This window comes from Hemicordylus capensis, chromosome 2 (genome assembly GCF_027244095.1).
Source record: "Hemicordylus capensis ecotype Gifberg chromosome 2, rHemCap1.1.pri, whole genome shotgun sequence".
Classification (NCBI taxonomy): domain Eukaryota; kingdom Metazoa; phylum Chordata; class Lepidosauria; order Squamata; family Cordylidae; genus Hemicordylus; species Hemicordylus capensis.
Genome location: NC_069658.1, coordinates 53211579 through 53225641, shown reverse-complemented (window position 1 = coordinate 53225641; position 14063 = coordinate 53211579). Strand labels below are relative to the sequence as shown.

The 14063-nt window shown below is 41.2% G+C and overlaps 1 protein-coding gene across 8 annotated transcripts in view; it reads right to left on the bottom strand.

Annotated features, from left to right (window-relative positions):
- ATG10 (autophagy related 10) overlaps window positions 1–14063 on the bottom strand; it is a 182171-nt gene that overhangs the window by 49822 nt on the left and 118286 nt on the right. The window contains exon 6 of one of the 8 annotated variants that reach the window (XM_053297182.1): window positions 6169–6284. The exons of the other annotated variants lie outside the window; for them this stretch is intronic. Coding sequence (XP_053153157.1) covers window positions 6204–6284 — 81 coding nt within the window. The 3' untranslated portion in view covers window positions 6169–6203. Of the gene's footprint in view, window positions 1–6168; window positions 6285–14063 lie in introns of those variants that run through there. 8 annotated transcript variants of the gene reach the window in all.

Sequence of the window (14063 nt, the reverse complement as noted above, 5' to 3'; positions counted from 1 at the left end):
CCCTTGTAAAAGTGGTGTTATGGAGAAAAATGTGTGGTTACTATTTTTCAAGTGTTTGGATTCTTTTCCTCATAATGAATCCCCATGAGGATTCATTGCACACCTTCATTTCTTCAGTTCATTTTGATTGTCATTGGACAGTGCCAACTGTCAACTGACATGTGCCAACTACCCCTCCCGCCACCTGCAAGGCAGTGGGGTACTCAGTTTATTTTTTAGGAATATTGAAGTGAATATTGAAGGAATATTGAATATTCTTTGGTGTCTAATTACCTTTCCTCATAATGAATCCCTATGAGAATTCATTATACACTTTCATTTCTTCTGTTCATTTTGACTGTCATTAGACTGTGCCAACTGTCAACTGCCATATGTCAACTACACAAACACACACACACACACACCCCACTGGGGTACTCAGTTCATTTTTAAGGAATTTTTGAAGTGTTTATATTCTTTGGTGTCTTCATTACACTCCTTCCTTTCTTCAGTTCACTTTGACCCCACTGCTTTGCAGGAGGGGGTGGGGAATTAGTGGCATCTCATGTGCCAACTATCCCCCAACCCACAAGTCACTGGGTACTCAGTTTAAATTTTAGGAATTTTTGAGGTATTTAGACTGTTTGGTGTGCAATGAATCCTCATTATGAGGATTTCATTATGAAATCATTATGAGAAAAGGTTATTAGATACCAGAGTCTAAACACCTCAAAATAAAATTCTAGAACATAAACTGAGTAGTACCCCACTGCCTTGTGAGTGGGAGGGGGGTGTAGTTGGCAAATGGCAGTTGACAGTTGACATTGTCCAAAGACAGTCAAAATGAATAGAAGAAAAGAAGTTGTGTAATGAACCCTCACAGGGATTCATTGAGGGATAGTTATTACACAACAAAGAATCCAAAGACTTGAAAAATAGTGACCACACATTTTGCTCCGTAACTCCACTTCCACAAAGGCTAGAGCTTAACTTTTTTTTTTTTTAAGAAAGCTGGCAATCTGGGGACAATGATAGGAGGAATCCGAATCTTGAATAGATTTGAATCGAATCTGGCACGATTTGATTTGGACCCAAATCTAGACAATGGACCACAAGGGAGATTTGTTCTGTCTCCAAATTGCCCAAATCAGCTAGATTTGTGTACAAATTGATTTGTACCTGAATCGATTTGCATATCCCTAACAGAAACCATCCGAACTAGAAGTACTTTTGGATATCTGTGCATGAATATAACTATTAGAGTAATATCATTTTAAAGATGTCCTTAAATGAAAGAAAAACACAACCTGATTGTTGTGGGAGGGAAACAGCCCTTACTGTAGCAAATTATTTTCAATTGGGTCCTTGCACAAGAACTTACAAAGCACTGGCCATTCTTCCTTTCCCATATGCACTGCCAGTTGTCAGCATACCTTCCAGCATGTCCCTATTTTCCCATTCACAGGTATGTCAGGGTGCAGTTTGTTTCAACTAATGTGGATCTTGGTTCTAATTCCCTGCCCCTCTCTGGGTGCTCCAAGCACTGCTGTCACTAATAATTCTTCCCATGCCCGAGATCTGTACAACTGTCTGTTTCAAAGAAATGTGGCAGTGAAGAGTACAGTGAAGTTAGTCAACTTAGTAATTCTGGCAAGTGGCAAGAGGAAGGAGTAAATTTTGGACTATACAAAGTTACTAGGAGCCTGGGCCAGGGGCAGCAGATACTCACCTATTTGGAGGTCTAGCCCACATCCTTATATCACGCCACCTGCACATGCATACACACACACCCCTACCTACAGATACTACAGCTCTCCTGTACTGTAAACTGTCTATAACCCTTATACAAAACCTGATATGACAGGATAACACATACAATCTATCCAATGTTTATGACTCTCTAAATCTATAAGGTAAAGTATGTCGTTGAGTCGGTGTCGACTCCTGGCAACCAAAGAGCGCTGTGGTTGTCTTTGGTAGAATACAGGAGGGGTTTACCATTGCCATCTCCCGTGCAGTATGAGATGATGCCTTTCAGCACCTTCGTATATCACTACTGCCCAATTTAGGTGTTTTCCCATAGTCTGGGAAACATACCAGCAGGAATTCGAACCAGCAACCTCTGGCTTGCTAGTCAAGTCATTTCCCCACTGCGCCACTAGGTGGCTATCTCTAGATCTATACCAATGGGCATTTCTTTATTTCAGTATAACACACTCAAGAAACACAGCCAAGCCTTAAAGCATAACAACATAATAAAGTCACTCTCTGTAAGTCTTAAGTATAACCATTTTCTGCCTCTTCCTTTGACTTCATCTTCCTGCCTTTTCTTCTTGTTTTATGCCAGATGTTAAGCTCTTCAGAGCAAGGACCTGAATAGCTTCCTATGTACAAAGAAGGTGCAGCATAACACAGGAACATTGGAAGCAGCCTTATACCAAGTCATACTATTGGTCCATCAAGCTCAGTATTCCCTACATTGACTGGCTGTAGCTTCTCTGGGGTTTCAGCTAGAAATCTTTCCTAGTCCTACCTGGAGATGAATAACAACAAAATCCTCACGACCAAGTATGTACAGAACGATAATAAAAGGGTCATGGCCAACGCGCCAACAAAATGCTGCTCAGGCAATAACGCTTTCCTGCCCCCACCTCACCACCACAGCCCACTGTGTCCCCCAAATCCACCAGTGAGAGTCAGAGGACCCTCACGAGCAGTGCTGGATGAGACACAGGGGCTGCAGTGGGAGAATTGAATCCCCAGAAATCAGTGGGGGTGCCTTTCCACTCACAAGGCACTCTTTGGATACAATCCAACATGTGCAACTGATTAAACATTTTAAAGAAAAGTTTATAATGGAAAGTTGGCAGACGAGTTTTTGTTCTTGGAATTGGCACATCACTCACTCTTTTGTGAAAATAAACAGATGATATATCTTTCAGTACTTGCCAAAATAAAATTAATTTTGTCATCAACATTTTAGTAAGCTTGCTAAATGACTATTTAAAATATGTTCTGCAGTTGTAGGATTTACTGAAGGTTTAAGACGGCAACCTAGCAAGATATGTAAGGGTAGAAAAAATGAAAAGATACGTATGTTTTTTAAAACAAAAAACAAAACCTTGGCAGCACAATCTCATACATGCCCAGGCATGGATTAATGCAGAGGCGGCATCCGCCTACAGCGGCAAAATTTCAGGAGCAGTGGTAGCAGCAGTAGCTCCTGGGAGTGGGGATGAGGGGAAAATTCCCCCTTTTGATTTCTTTTTTTTTTAAAGCCACAGCTGCAGTAGCTCCGGGGAGGGGGAGTGAGCAGGTGAGGGGAAAGTTCCCCCTTTTGCCCCCTAAAGATAGCTGGCAGTGGGATGGGGCGCAGTGGTGGTGGTGGCGGTGGCTGGCTGCAGGGAGGGTGGGAGGAGAGGAGAGTCACAGTGTGCCCCCTTCTTAACCTCTAAGCCTGCTGTGCAGGTGGCAGCGGCGAGCTCCTTCCTCCTCCCATCCTACTAAGTGGTTGAATCGCCAGGCTATGCTATCTGCAGCCCACTTCCAGCTTTCCTTCCACGTGAAAGGAAAGCTGGAAATGAGCTGCAGATAGCAAAGCAGATAGCAGAGCAGATAAAATGAGCTGCAGATAGCCATTCAGTCACCTAGCAGGAGGGGATGAGGAAGCAGCTCACTGCTGCTGCCTGCACAATGGGCTTAGGGCTAAAATAGGGGGCACACTGTGACTCTCCCCTCCTCGTACCCTCACCCTCCCTGGCAGCTGCAGCCAGCTGCCACCGCTGTACCCCATCCTGCCACCAATGATCTTTAGGGGGCAAAAGGGGGGACTTTCCCCCTGCCCGGTTGCCCCCCCTCTCAGCAGCTACTGCCGCGGCTTTTAAAAAAAATCATAGTAAAAGGAGGGACTTTCCCCTCGCCCCCCCTCCCCAGAGCTTTTTTTTTTTTTTTTTTTTAAGGGCAGCAAAAGTCTTTTTGCCTATGGGCAGCAAAAAGGTTAATCCGCCCCTGTACATGTCTCACGGAGTTCAGTGGAACCTACTCCCAAATAAGTGTGCAGAAGTTGCAGCCTTAGTTTCTGATGCAAGAAACTCAACAAACTACCGCATCCCTTTCAAGTGTTATAACACCAGCACATAAGAAGAGTCCCGCTACATCATAATTAGTGTGTATGTTGCCTGATGCCCTTAAAAGGCGATTAGACACATTCAGAGAGGATAGCTCTATCCATGTTATAACATCGTCATGTTAGTGAAATGAAGCCTCCATGTATGCAGTAGCAGTGTAGTTGCAGAAGCAGTATGCCACTTATCCATTCCTGTTACAGGAGGGCAACAAAGGGGGGATGACTAATGCTATCATGTGCTGCTTAAGGGCTTCATGGAAGCATTTCAGAATTAAATGGTGTGTGGTGTGAATAAATCATTTCTTATGCCTGTCCTGAACACCTCTGCCAATCAGCTTCACTGGATGAGAGAGTTCTCGTTCACAAGTAGTAGGTAGGGTGGGGAAAAATTCTGTATCCACTTCCTCACACAATAGGTACTTTTATAAACTTTTGTCATGTTACCTCTTAGTATTTTTAAAAAATAATTTATTTTTCAAAAATAGATATACAATTATAATTAAAACACACACACAAAATCTATTATAAGTAAGTTCACAAATCAAATTTACACATGCTACAAATTTATGTATTTTTTCTTTATCCCATTAGATCAAGAACTCATTTGATTCGAGACAGAACCAGGTTTTTAACAGTATTACAAAATACAAATATTCTTTCTGGTTACCAGGTTCACTTTTAATGGGAACTCATGAACATGAACACATATACATGTGTTCAGACTTCTATACGCACGTACAACGTAATGTCTGAACAGGGCTACTCTTCTTTGAATAATTATGACCCTGTGTTGCAATAGAAATATTATAAGGCAGGCTGTATATGGACTTTTGGCATCCTATATTAAGTATTATAACATTGCCAGGAAAGGTCTCTGAACCAGACCCAGAAAGCTTATACAAGACCTCCAAATACACTGTCAAGTCAAAGAGAAGGATGAATAGCCTCCTTAGAAAGTTATGTGGCCAAATAAGGCCATTGAAAAGAATGACTGGTGAACAGATACTGTATTTTCAGATCAGAAATGAACGAGAATCTTCCATTCATGGACCAGAATGACCACATTTTACTAGAAAGAACCATAAAAAACCATAACACTTTAGACTTGTAAAACCTCTCGGGTCTTATTCTTCTAAGTTCAATTTCAGTAGAATAACATACTACAAATAATTTTTCAGAAGATCTAGCCAAGGCTCTTATAGCAACTGTTCATACAGCTCAAAGAAATTTGAAAATCTTAGCAACCTTCTGTTAAGCTATATTGCACATAACCTCTCCTGCTTAGCAGAATCCTGCAATATGTCCAAAAAGATTTGTATGGCTAAGAATAGCTACCTACACACTTTTTACAACTCAGGCATGAAGATTTAAAACTTCCCTAAAACAATTTCATTTTGCTGTGCTTCAACATGACTGCATCCAAGCCCTCCCCTTCAGAAACAGTTGAGAATCTCTTTCCTTTTTAAAAATAAAATAAAATCACACCATTAACATTCTTGACATTTTAGAAATAATGTTTATTGATTTTTGTGTTAACACTGCCATAAACTAAGTGAGGTAATGGACAGAATTATTGTACTACTGCAAGGAACATGTCTTTCAGGTTCTTAACCACATACTGAAAAGAGCAAAAGCTGAATTCATATTAAAAATAGTCCAGCTGGACACTTATATCAGGGAGGGGTGGCTAAGATGTTCACATCTTAATAATTTGTTCACATTAAAAAAGTGACATAGCCCTGAAATAACATCATGGTTATCAGCTAGGTAACAAAGCCTGAAGTAATGTGATTCTCAGCAAGAGGATTTTCCCAGCCCCTGCTACCAGAGATCTCATAAATGGAGATGCTAGGGTTCAAACAAGCACCTGCACGCCAAACACTATCATTTGGCCATTCATAGCCTCTTATAAGTGTGGATGATCACTGATATATAGTAATGTTACCGAATGGTGACTTTGGGCAGCATCATAAATAAATCCCACTGAAATTCATGGGACTCAAGTTATACTCATGACAAACATGATGTGGCGTTCTTACCCCTGGACATTGGGGCCAAAGTCCAGGGCCTCCACACCCTGGAGGCCCCCAAATCCTCTTTAGTCTCTCCTGGGTGGTATGGTCGCTGCTGCCTTGCATTGTGCTGGGTGGCCGAGTGTGATTGTGACCTGTGCCAGGTGCTTTAGAGACAGAGGGGGAGTGGGGGTAGAAATATGTGGGATGAGAATATGTTAAGTTGCATGTTGAAATGTTTCTGCTAATGTATATTTGCGTAAATATATCTGCTAATGTATATTGGCGGCTCGGCACGGAGGTGGGGTTGTAGCTTTAAGGGTGGGGGGGTAGTACTTACCCCCCCACACCGCTCTTCCCCCTCCAGCACTGTGGTTTGTGCCCATAGCTAAGCAGGGTCTGCCCTGGTTGCATATGAATGGGAGACTTGATGTGTGAGCACTATAAGATATTCCTCTTAGGGGATGGAGCTGCTCTGGGAAGAGCAGAAGGTTTCAAGTTCCCTCTCTGGCTTCTCCAAGATAGGGCTGAGAGAGATGCCAGTCTGTGAAGACAATACTAAGCTAGATAGACCAATGGTCTGATTCAGTATATGGCAGTTTCCTATGTTCCTATGTTCCTAACTCTGTCCCAAGCAAGGCCAGTAATCCAACCTAAAGTAGAAGAGGGACTCGGGTAAGTGATTTGTATGAGAATACAGTCATGCCTGTCTGTATATTAATGCTGTTAACTTTCTTGTTTTGAATGGAAAACCTGACTGTGGTCAAATATAAAGGCTTCTAGACTGAGCTACCTGTTTCCTTGGGAGGTATACTGAAACACTTTGCACATATTCAGCACTTTTCTCTTAGGACAAAAATATGCTCATGTGTGTCAGATGGTTTTATTGGCCACACTGGCTAACTGTGCTAATGGGATTTCAGGAATGATTTCTCTCTTTTCTGACTCAGACTCAGCAATTATTACCCTTCTGTAAACTATCTATTAATACTGGCAAGTCCGAAAGAGACTTGGGAAATAGCCCTCAACCTATGTGGATTTTTGATGTTACTCAACTCCAAAAATGTCTTTCCTTGATAAGGAGGGGATCTTATAAAACCTCAGGGTTGTGAAGACCCTTGCTTTATGCTGGCTGACCAAACCTGACTGACTGACCCAATACTACTGACAGTCTGTATAGCTGAGAATCAGAGAAGGCTCTCTTAACAAAACGAAGAGATATGGACTCTTGCAACTTTTTGTTTTGTGTTTTGGCCCTGGTTCATTGCATTTAAAATCAACATTGGTTATATCTGATAGAATGCTATGTCGTTTTTCTTTTTGATATGCGTGCATTTACAGTATTAGCTGATATCCTGATGAACAAAACGCTTGCATGGCGAATAGTGTTGCACTGGCATGAGAAGAGCACATAGTTGCACTAAAAATGAGTATTTGCAGAACTGTGCTCTTCTGTAAAAGTTCCCTTTAAAACAAATGAGGTATGCTGGGGCGGGGAGGCAGTATTCTCTCTAATTTTTTGCATCTGTGTGCGAATGCATTTTGTTCTGGGCGGCAGTATTGAAGCAGCATGTGCGCACATGCATTCAGAGTGGGGCCTTCGTGATTCAACTGGAGCAGGATGTAAAATTAACTGAGCGGACATCAAAAAACTTGTGAGTGCGTGCACTTGCGCACACCTTAGAGGGAACACTAGCTGGGGGTTGCACAAGCCTGCTTGCAGTAGTTCTGCTTGCTCCAGAATTAGTGCTGGGAGGTAGCACAATAGCTTTGCACTAGCATAATGTCCTTCCACAAGTGCTCCATTAGTCAGAATGTTATCACTTGTCCTAGATAAAAATATTTCCTTAGAATATTTATTTGGTAGCTGAATGCTCTTTCTATCTAAGCAACTTCAACAAATACTCAAAACTCACTAAGTTCTGAAATAACACTGAGGAGAGTTGAATGGCAGTCTGAAAGCCACCTGAATTAAATACAAAAATGGTGTACATAGAACTAGGTCAGTTTTGCGGTTTATTGGTTTGTGTCCTCAAGGAACCTGTCACTGCCTGGTTATAAAGAAGGGGTTTGGCTGATGGCAGCTACTTAAGTTAGGCACCAGCATGAAATATACTCTTCTTCAGAAGTCCCAGAGACGTTCTGAGAGTGACAGACAAGTGGGTCACTCAGAGCAGTCTGTGGATTCATGTTTTCCATATATGAGGCCAGATCAATGCTAGACTGCACCACCAGTTATAGATTCTTAAATGGAAGCTGTGGGAGAAAAAGAGAGTCTGAATCCTTGAGACTGATGAATGATTTCATATGTCCTTGGGGATTGCCCCTGAAGAATTTAGGTTACAATAAAGAAGAAATAATCTTCTTTATTGTAACCTCATGGATACAATAAAGAAGAGCTCTCCTTCTTACATATGTCATTATTCCCATCTCAGGAGTATTTGAAATAATTCTAAATCCTATGATATATTCCCACATTAATACCATGTCATCTATCATAGCAGAGACTCATGAGTAGTCCCACTGAAATTAATGGGACAGGTTAGTGATGACTAACTTGCCCCATTAATTTCAATGGGACTATTCGCAATACTGTTTTTCTACATTCAGAAAGTTCAGAAATACACAGTCAAGAAATAAAAAATGGCTTTCTATCCCAGAGGCTCACAACCCTTAAAAAGAAAAACAGAAGGAGATATCACCAAGTCAGTGGAAAAAATATTACTCCTGTGTTGAAGGAATTGCACTGGCTGCCCATACGTTTCCGAGCAAAATACAAGGTGCTGGTCATTACCTATAAAGCCCTAAACAGCTTAGGCCCTGGATATTTAAGAGAATGTCTACTTTGCCATGAGCCCCACTGCCTACTAAGATCATCTAGAGAGGTTCACCTGTGGCTACCGCCAACTCATCTGGTGGCTACTCGGGAACGGGCCTTCTCCGTTGCTGCCCCTGGACTTTGGAATGCGCTCCCTGTTGAAATAAAAGCCTCCCCATCCCTGGCAACGTTTTAAAAGGCACTGAAGACACATTTATTCACCTAGGCTTTTAATTAGATTTATAGTTTTAAATAATTTTAATACTGGGTTTTTAAAGTGTTTAATCTTTTAAATGATTGTAATTGTTAATTGATTTAATGTGTTAAATGATTTTAATTGGAAACTGCCCAGAGACACAAGTTTTGGGCAGTATAGAAATAAACAAATTATATATATATATATATATATATATATATATATATATATATATATATATATATACACATACACATATATATATATACATACACACACACACACACACACACACACACACACACACACACACAAAATGCTGGAATGATAGGGGCTGTTGTTCTTCTTCCACCCCACCCTGCTAAATACAAGGGAACCATTGCATGAAAATTCTTTGCCTAGCTAGCCGGTATTAGAAGCCTTCCACTAGTCTAACTGGACAGAGAAGCACTTCTTAAAGAGTTGCTTTCTTATATTTAGCTGGGGAAGAGCAATTGTCCCTATGCATCTCAACATAGCATAAATTTCACTACCTGTTACTGCAATTTCCTTTGAGTGCATTGCAGATTGTGAGCCCTTGGGAACAGGGAACCATTTTCTCATACTTTTGCTACATAAACTGATTGGGGGAAACATTGTTGAAAAGTGGTATATAAATATTGGTGGTTGACAACCTGTGCCGTGGAATATGAGGAACCCGCCAGGGCTGCTGCACAATAGAAAAGGTAGTTCTGGTGTTGAAGTGCGACAGGGCAGAAGTGGAACCATTTAAAACAGCTTCTGGGCCATTGTGCACTGCTAATACCACTGGAAACAACGGAAGTAGCACTGTACAACTGTCAAAGTATACCAGTGGAGCTGCCTTTCACATTGTGCAGCAGCCTCGGTGGGTACCTAACACTGACATTCCACTGCATGGCATGTCAGCCATTATTATTAACACATTATTTGTATCAGTAGAGCCTCACTGTATATCTAGTTATCATCTTATGCTACTTGCACTATTAGCTCAATGCATAATGCAAAATACTTTCAGCCAAAGTAGTTTGGATACACGCCAACTGAATCCCACTGAAATCAGTGTGGCTAAATAACCTTGAGTCCAGGTACTTCAGCTTAGCTAGATCAGGCCATATAAAATGTAGTGGGAAATTGATTCTCAGTGGAACTGTATATATGTGCTCAACATCAGATATGCGAAATCATGTAGGGGAGGAAATCACACCTCCGTTTTAAGGGTCACAAGATGCTTTGCAAACTACTTGAAATAATTATTTACATACTATTGCTCATGAAGGGAGAGATTCTGACTACCATAAAATTAGGAGTGTTAAAAAGGTACTGGTTTACAAAATCCATACTGGCCACTATAGGTACCACAAAGCCAGTGGTAGAAACTCTGTAGAGACTGTGAGTAGCTCCAGGCTTTATGTAGCACACATAATTGTTGTAGTGATACTGATGTTCTCCAAATCAAACATGTGAAGTGCGGGAACAATGTACTCACTTCTCTAAACACCATGTATACAAACCTAAAATCCTGATTCCTTATGCATCCATAGCTTCCTTATGCCTCAGGGGTGTAGCAAGGTTGGATTGGGCCCAGACAAGATTTTAAAATGGGGCTCCCCTCACTGAAGTAAATGTGTGTGTGTGTGTGTGTGTGTGTGTGTGTGTGTGTGTGTGTGTGTGTAGAGAGAGAGAGAGAACACACATCTTAAATTATTTTTTAAAAGGTTTTGTAAATTGTGGACGATGCAAGTCATTTAATGGTATTAGAGAAAGACATGCTGTTCTGGTAGCTCCAGGTCTTAACACTCACATCAATTTTGAAGGATCAATACAACTGAAAGAAGCCCGGGCGGGTGCGTGGCTGGGGGAGTCAGTCATGTGACTTGCCTCGGGGGGGCGGGCAAGGCAGTGGGCCCCCAGACAACTGTCTCCCCTTGCCCTGTTATAGTTACGTCCCTGTTATGCATGCACACTGCTGTTTAAAGACAACAAGCATCTATACATACATATAGAAAGAGCTGCAAGCTTAAACATGGTAGCCTCCATCGATGGTAGGAAACCTACCAGGGCTGCTGCACAACTTAAAAGGCATCCCTGACAGTTTCATGATGAGGCTGCCTTTTAAGTTGTGCAGGAGCCCCTACCATTGATGGAGGGCTACCGTGTTTAGGATTGCAGCCCAACATATGTATGTTTGTCTTTAAACAGCAGCAGAGTACATGCATCTAGGAGCATTTTTAGACTACTTTCCAGTAGGTTTATGAGATCATCTGGCACTCCGTGTGTCCGTCCATGTACTTGTCTATGTGTGTATCCTCCCCACCCCCGATCAACATCGCAACTCCTGTACCAATATGAACCAAATCGAGTACAGTTGTAGGGACACACAGGGACACCTCAACAGTTTGTGATGATGTCATCTTCCCCAATTCAAGATGGCGGGTGAGTAAACTTGTGCGGTGCAAGTGGGCTAACTTGTGAACTACCTAACTGATTTGAACCAAATTTGCTACAGCTGTAAGGACACATAGGCATGCACCAATGATGTAGTCGGTGATGATGTAATCCACCCTGATCCAAGATGGCAGACACGTGAACTTTTGTGATGCAAGTGAACTAACTTGTGGACTATCTAACCAATTTTAACCAAATTTGGTACAGGTGTAGTTTTGTTTTGTTTTTTATAACATGATTACATTATCCTCTCTTGAACTTCCAACTTTTACATATGGCATATTACATAAAACAATTCAAAATTCCACTTCCATTCTTCATCAATCCTCTCCTTTGCAGCAGATATTACAAAAAGTAGAAATACAAGTAATTCACTAATGAACCATCAGTATTAGAAGAAACCGAATCTTGGATGTGGGTGTTGACCTTGTGCTATATTGAAATTTATAAAAGGTTCCCAAGTTGATGCAAATGTTTCATCTGAATAGTTCTGCAAGTAGGCAGTGACCTTAGCCATCGAAGCATATTCCCATAATTTTAATAGCCACTCATCCAAAGTCGGAAGTATCTGTGACAGCCAATTAGCAACATAAAGAATCCTGGCGGCTGTAATCATGTATAAAGATAGTTCTGTGTATTTGGTAGGTATACCGGGTTTGGTTATATTTAGTTTAAAAAAAGAAGAAGCAGCTCAGGTGAATGGGGGAAATTATATTTAAAATTTGTTGCATCTTGGTGTGAATTTTTTTCCAAAATTGTTGTGCTTTGCTGCAGGTCCACCACATATGACAGAATGTCCCCACATGATTCTTACATTTAAAACAATCTCCTGGATATTTGCTGTCCATCTTTCTAATGGTTGCAGAATGTACCAACGAAAGTACATTTTATACCAGTTTTCTCTTAAGATGCTATTTACAGTTAATTTTATATTCACCCTCCATTGGTACTCCCATTGTTGCATATCAATTGTTTTATTTAAGTTTTGCATCCTGTTCTATTTCTGAATTGTATTTCAACAACTTGTATATCTGTCCCAGTAAGTGGTCAGTATTTTTAGTTATTAATATTTTGAATTCCATTAAGTCTCTGAGCTTGCCACCTTGATTTTGTATTTCTTTTTGTACTATCAAGCTAATTTGTAAACATTGAAACCATGGGGGTTCCTCGGATCATTCCGAAGTAAGAATTTGAATAGATTTGGGTTTTATTTTTCCAATAGTTAAATTTAACAAACTATTTGCCTTCTCTCTCCAAAGATCATACTAGCTGGATTTTTCTTCTTTGTAAAAGAAAATATTTAAGATAGATGCCAGAGGTGATAAATCTGGACTAATCCGTTTTTTGTACTTAACCCAAACGCTCAGCAAACTATTTCTGATTGTGTGAGATTTTATGTCCTGATCGTTTCTTTTTGTGTCAGTCCATAAAAACTTGTGTAATCCATCTGAAAGATTTGATCCTTCCATATTCATAACTGAACCATGTTCTCTAATCCAGTCCAAAATCCATGTCAAACAACTGGCATGGTAATTTAATTTCAGGTTAGGGACAGCCAATACACCTTGCTTGTTTGCGTCTTTCATGATCCTGAACTTGATTCTTGGTTTCTTGTAAGCCCAAATAAAAGAATTTATATGCCTCTGCCATGTAGAGGCAAACTGAGACTGAGTCCAGATAAGACGGAGGTACTCATTGTGCAGGGTTGGAACTCGAGAGACGGGTTTGATCTGCCTGTTCTGGATGGGGTCACACTTCCCCAGAAGGAACAGGTATGCAGACTAGGGGTGCTTCTGGATCCAAGTCTCTCCTTGGTGTCCCAGGTTGAGACAGTGGCCAGAAGTGCCTTCTATCATCAGCTTCGGCTGATACGCCAGCTGCGTCTGTTTCTTGAGTTAGACGACGTCAAGACAGTGGTACATCTGCTGGCAACCTCCAGACTGGATTACTACAATACACTCTATGTGGGGCTGCCCTTGTACGTAGTCTGTAAACTACAGTTGGTCCAGAATGCAGCAGCCAGGCTGGTCTCTGGGTCATTTGGGAGAGACCATATTACTCCCGTATTGAAGGAGTTACACTGGCTGCCAATATGTTTCCGGGCAAAATACAAGGTGTTGGTCATAACCTATAAAGCCCTAAACAGCTTGGGCCCTGGGTTTTTAAGAGAACGGCTTCTTCGTCATAAACCCCGCCACCCACTGAGATAATCAGGAGAGGTCCGTCTGCATTTGCCACCGGCTTGTCTGGTGGCTACTTAGGGACGGGCCTTCTCCGTTGCTGCCCTGAGGCTTTGGAATGCGCTCCCTAGTGCAATAAGAGCCTCCCCATCTCTGACATCCTTTAAAAAGTCCTTAAAGACGCATTTCTTCACCCAGGCTTTTAACTGATATTGTTTTGATTGTTTTGAATGTTATTTTTAGAATATTGTTTTTAAAAAATTTAAATTGTGTTTTACATTTCTTG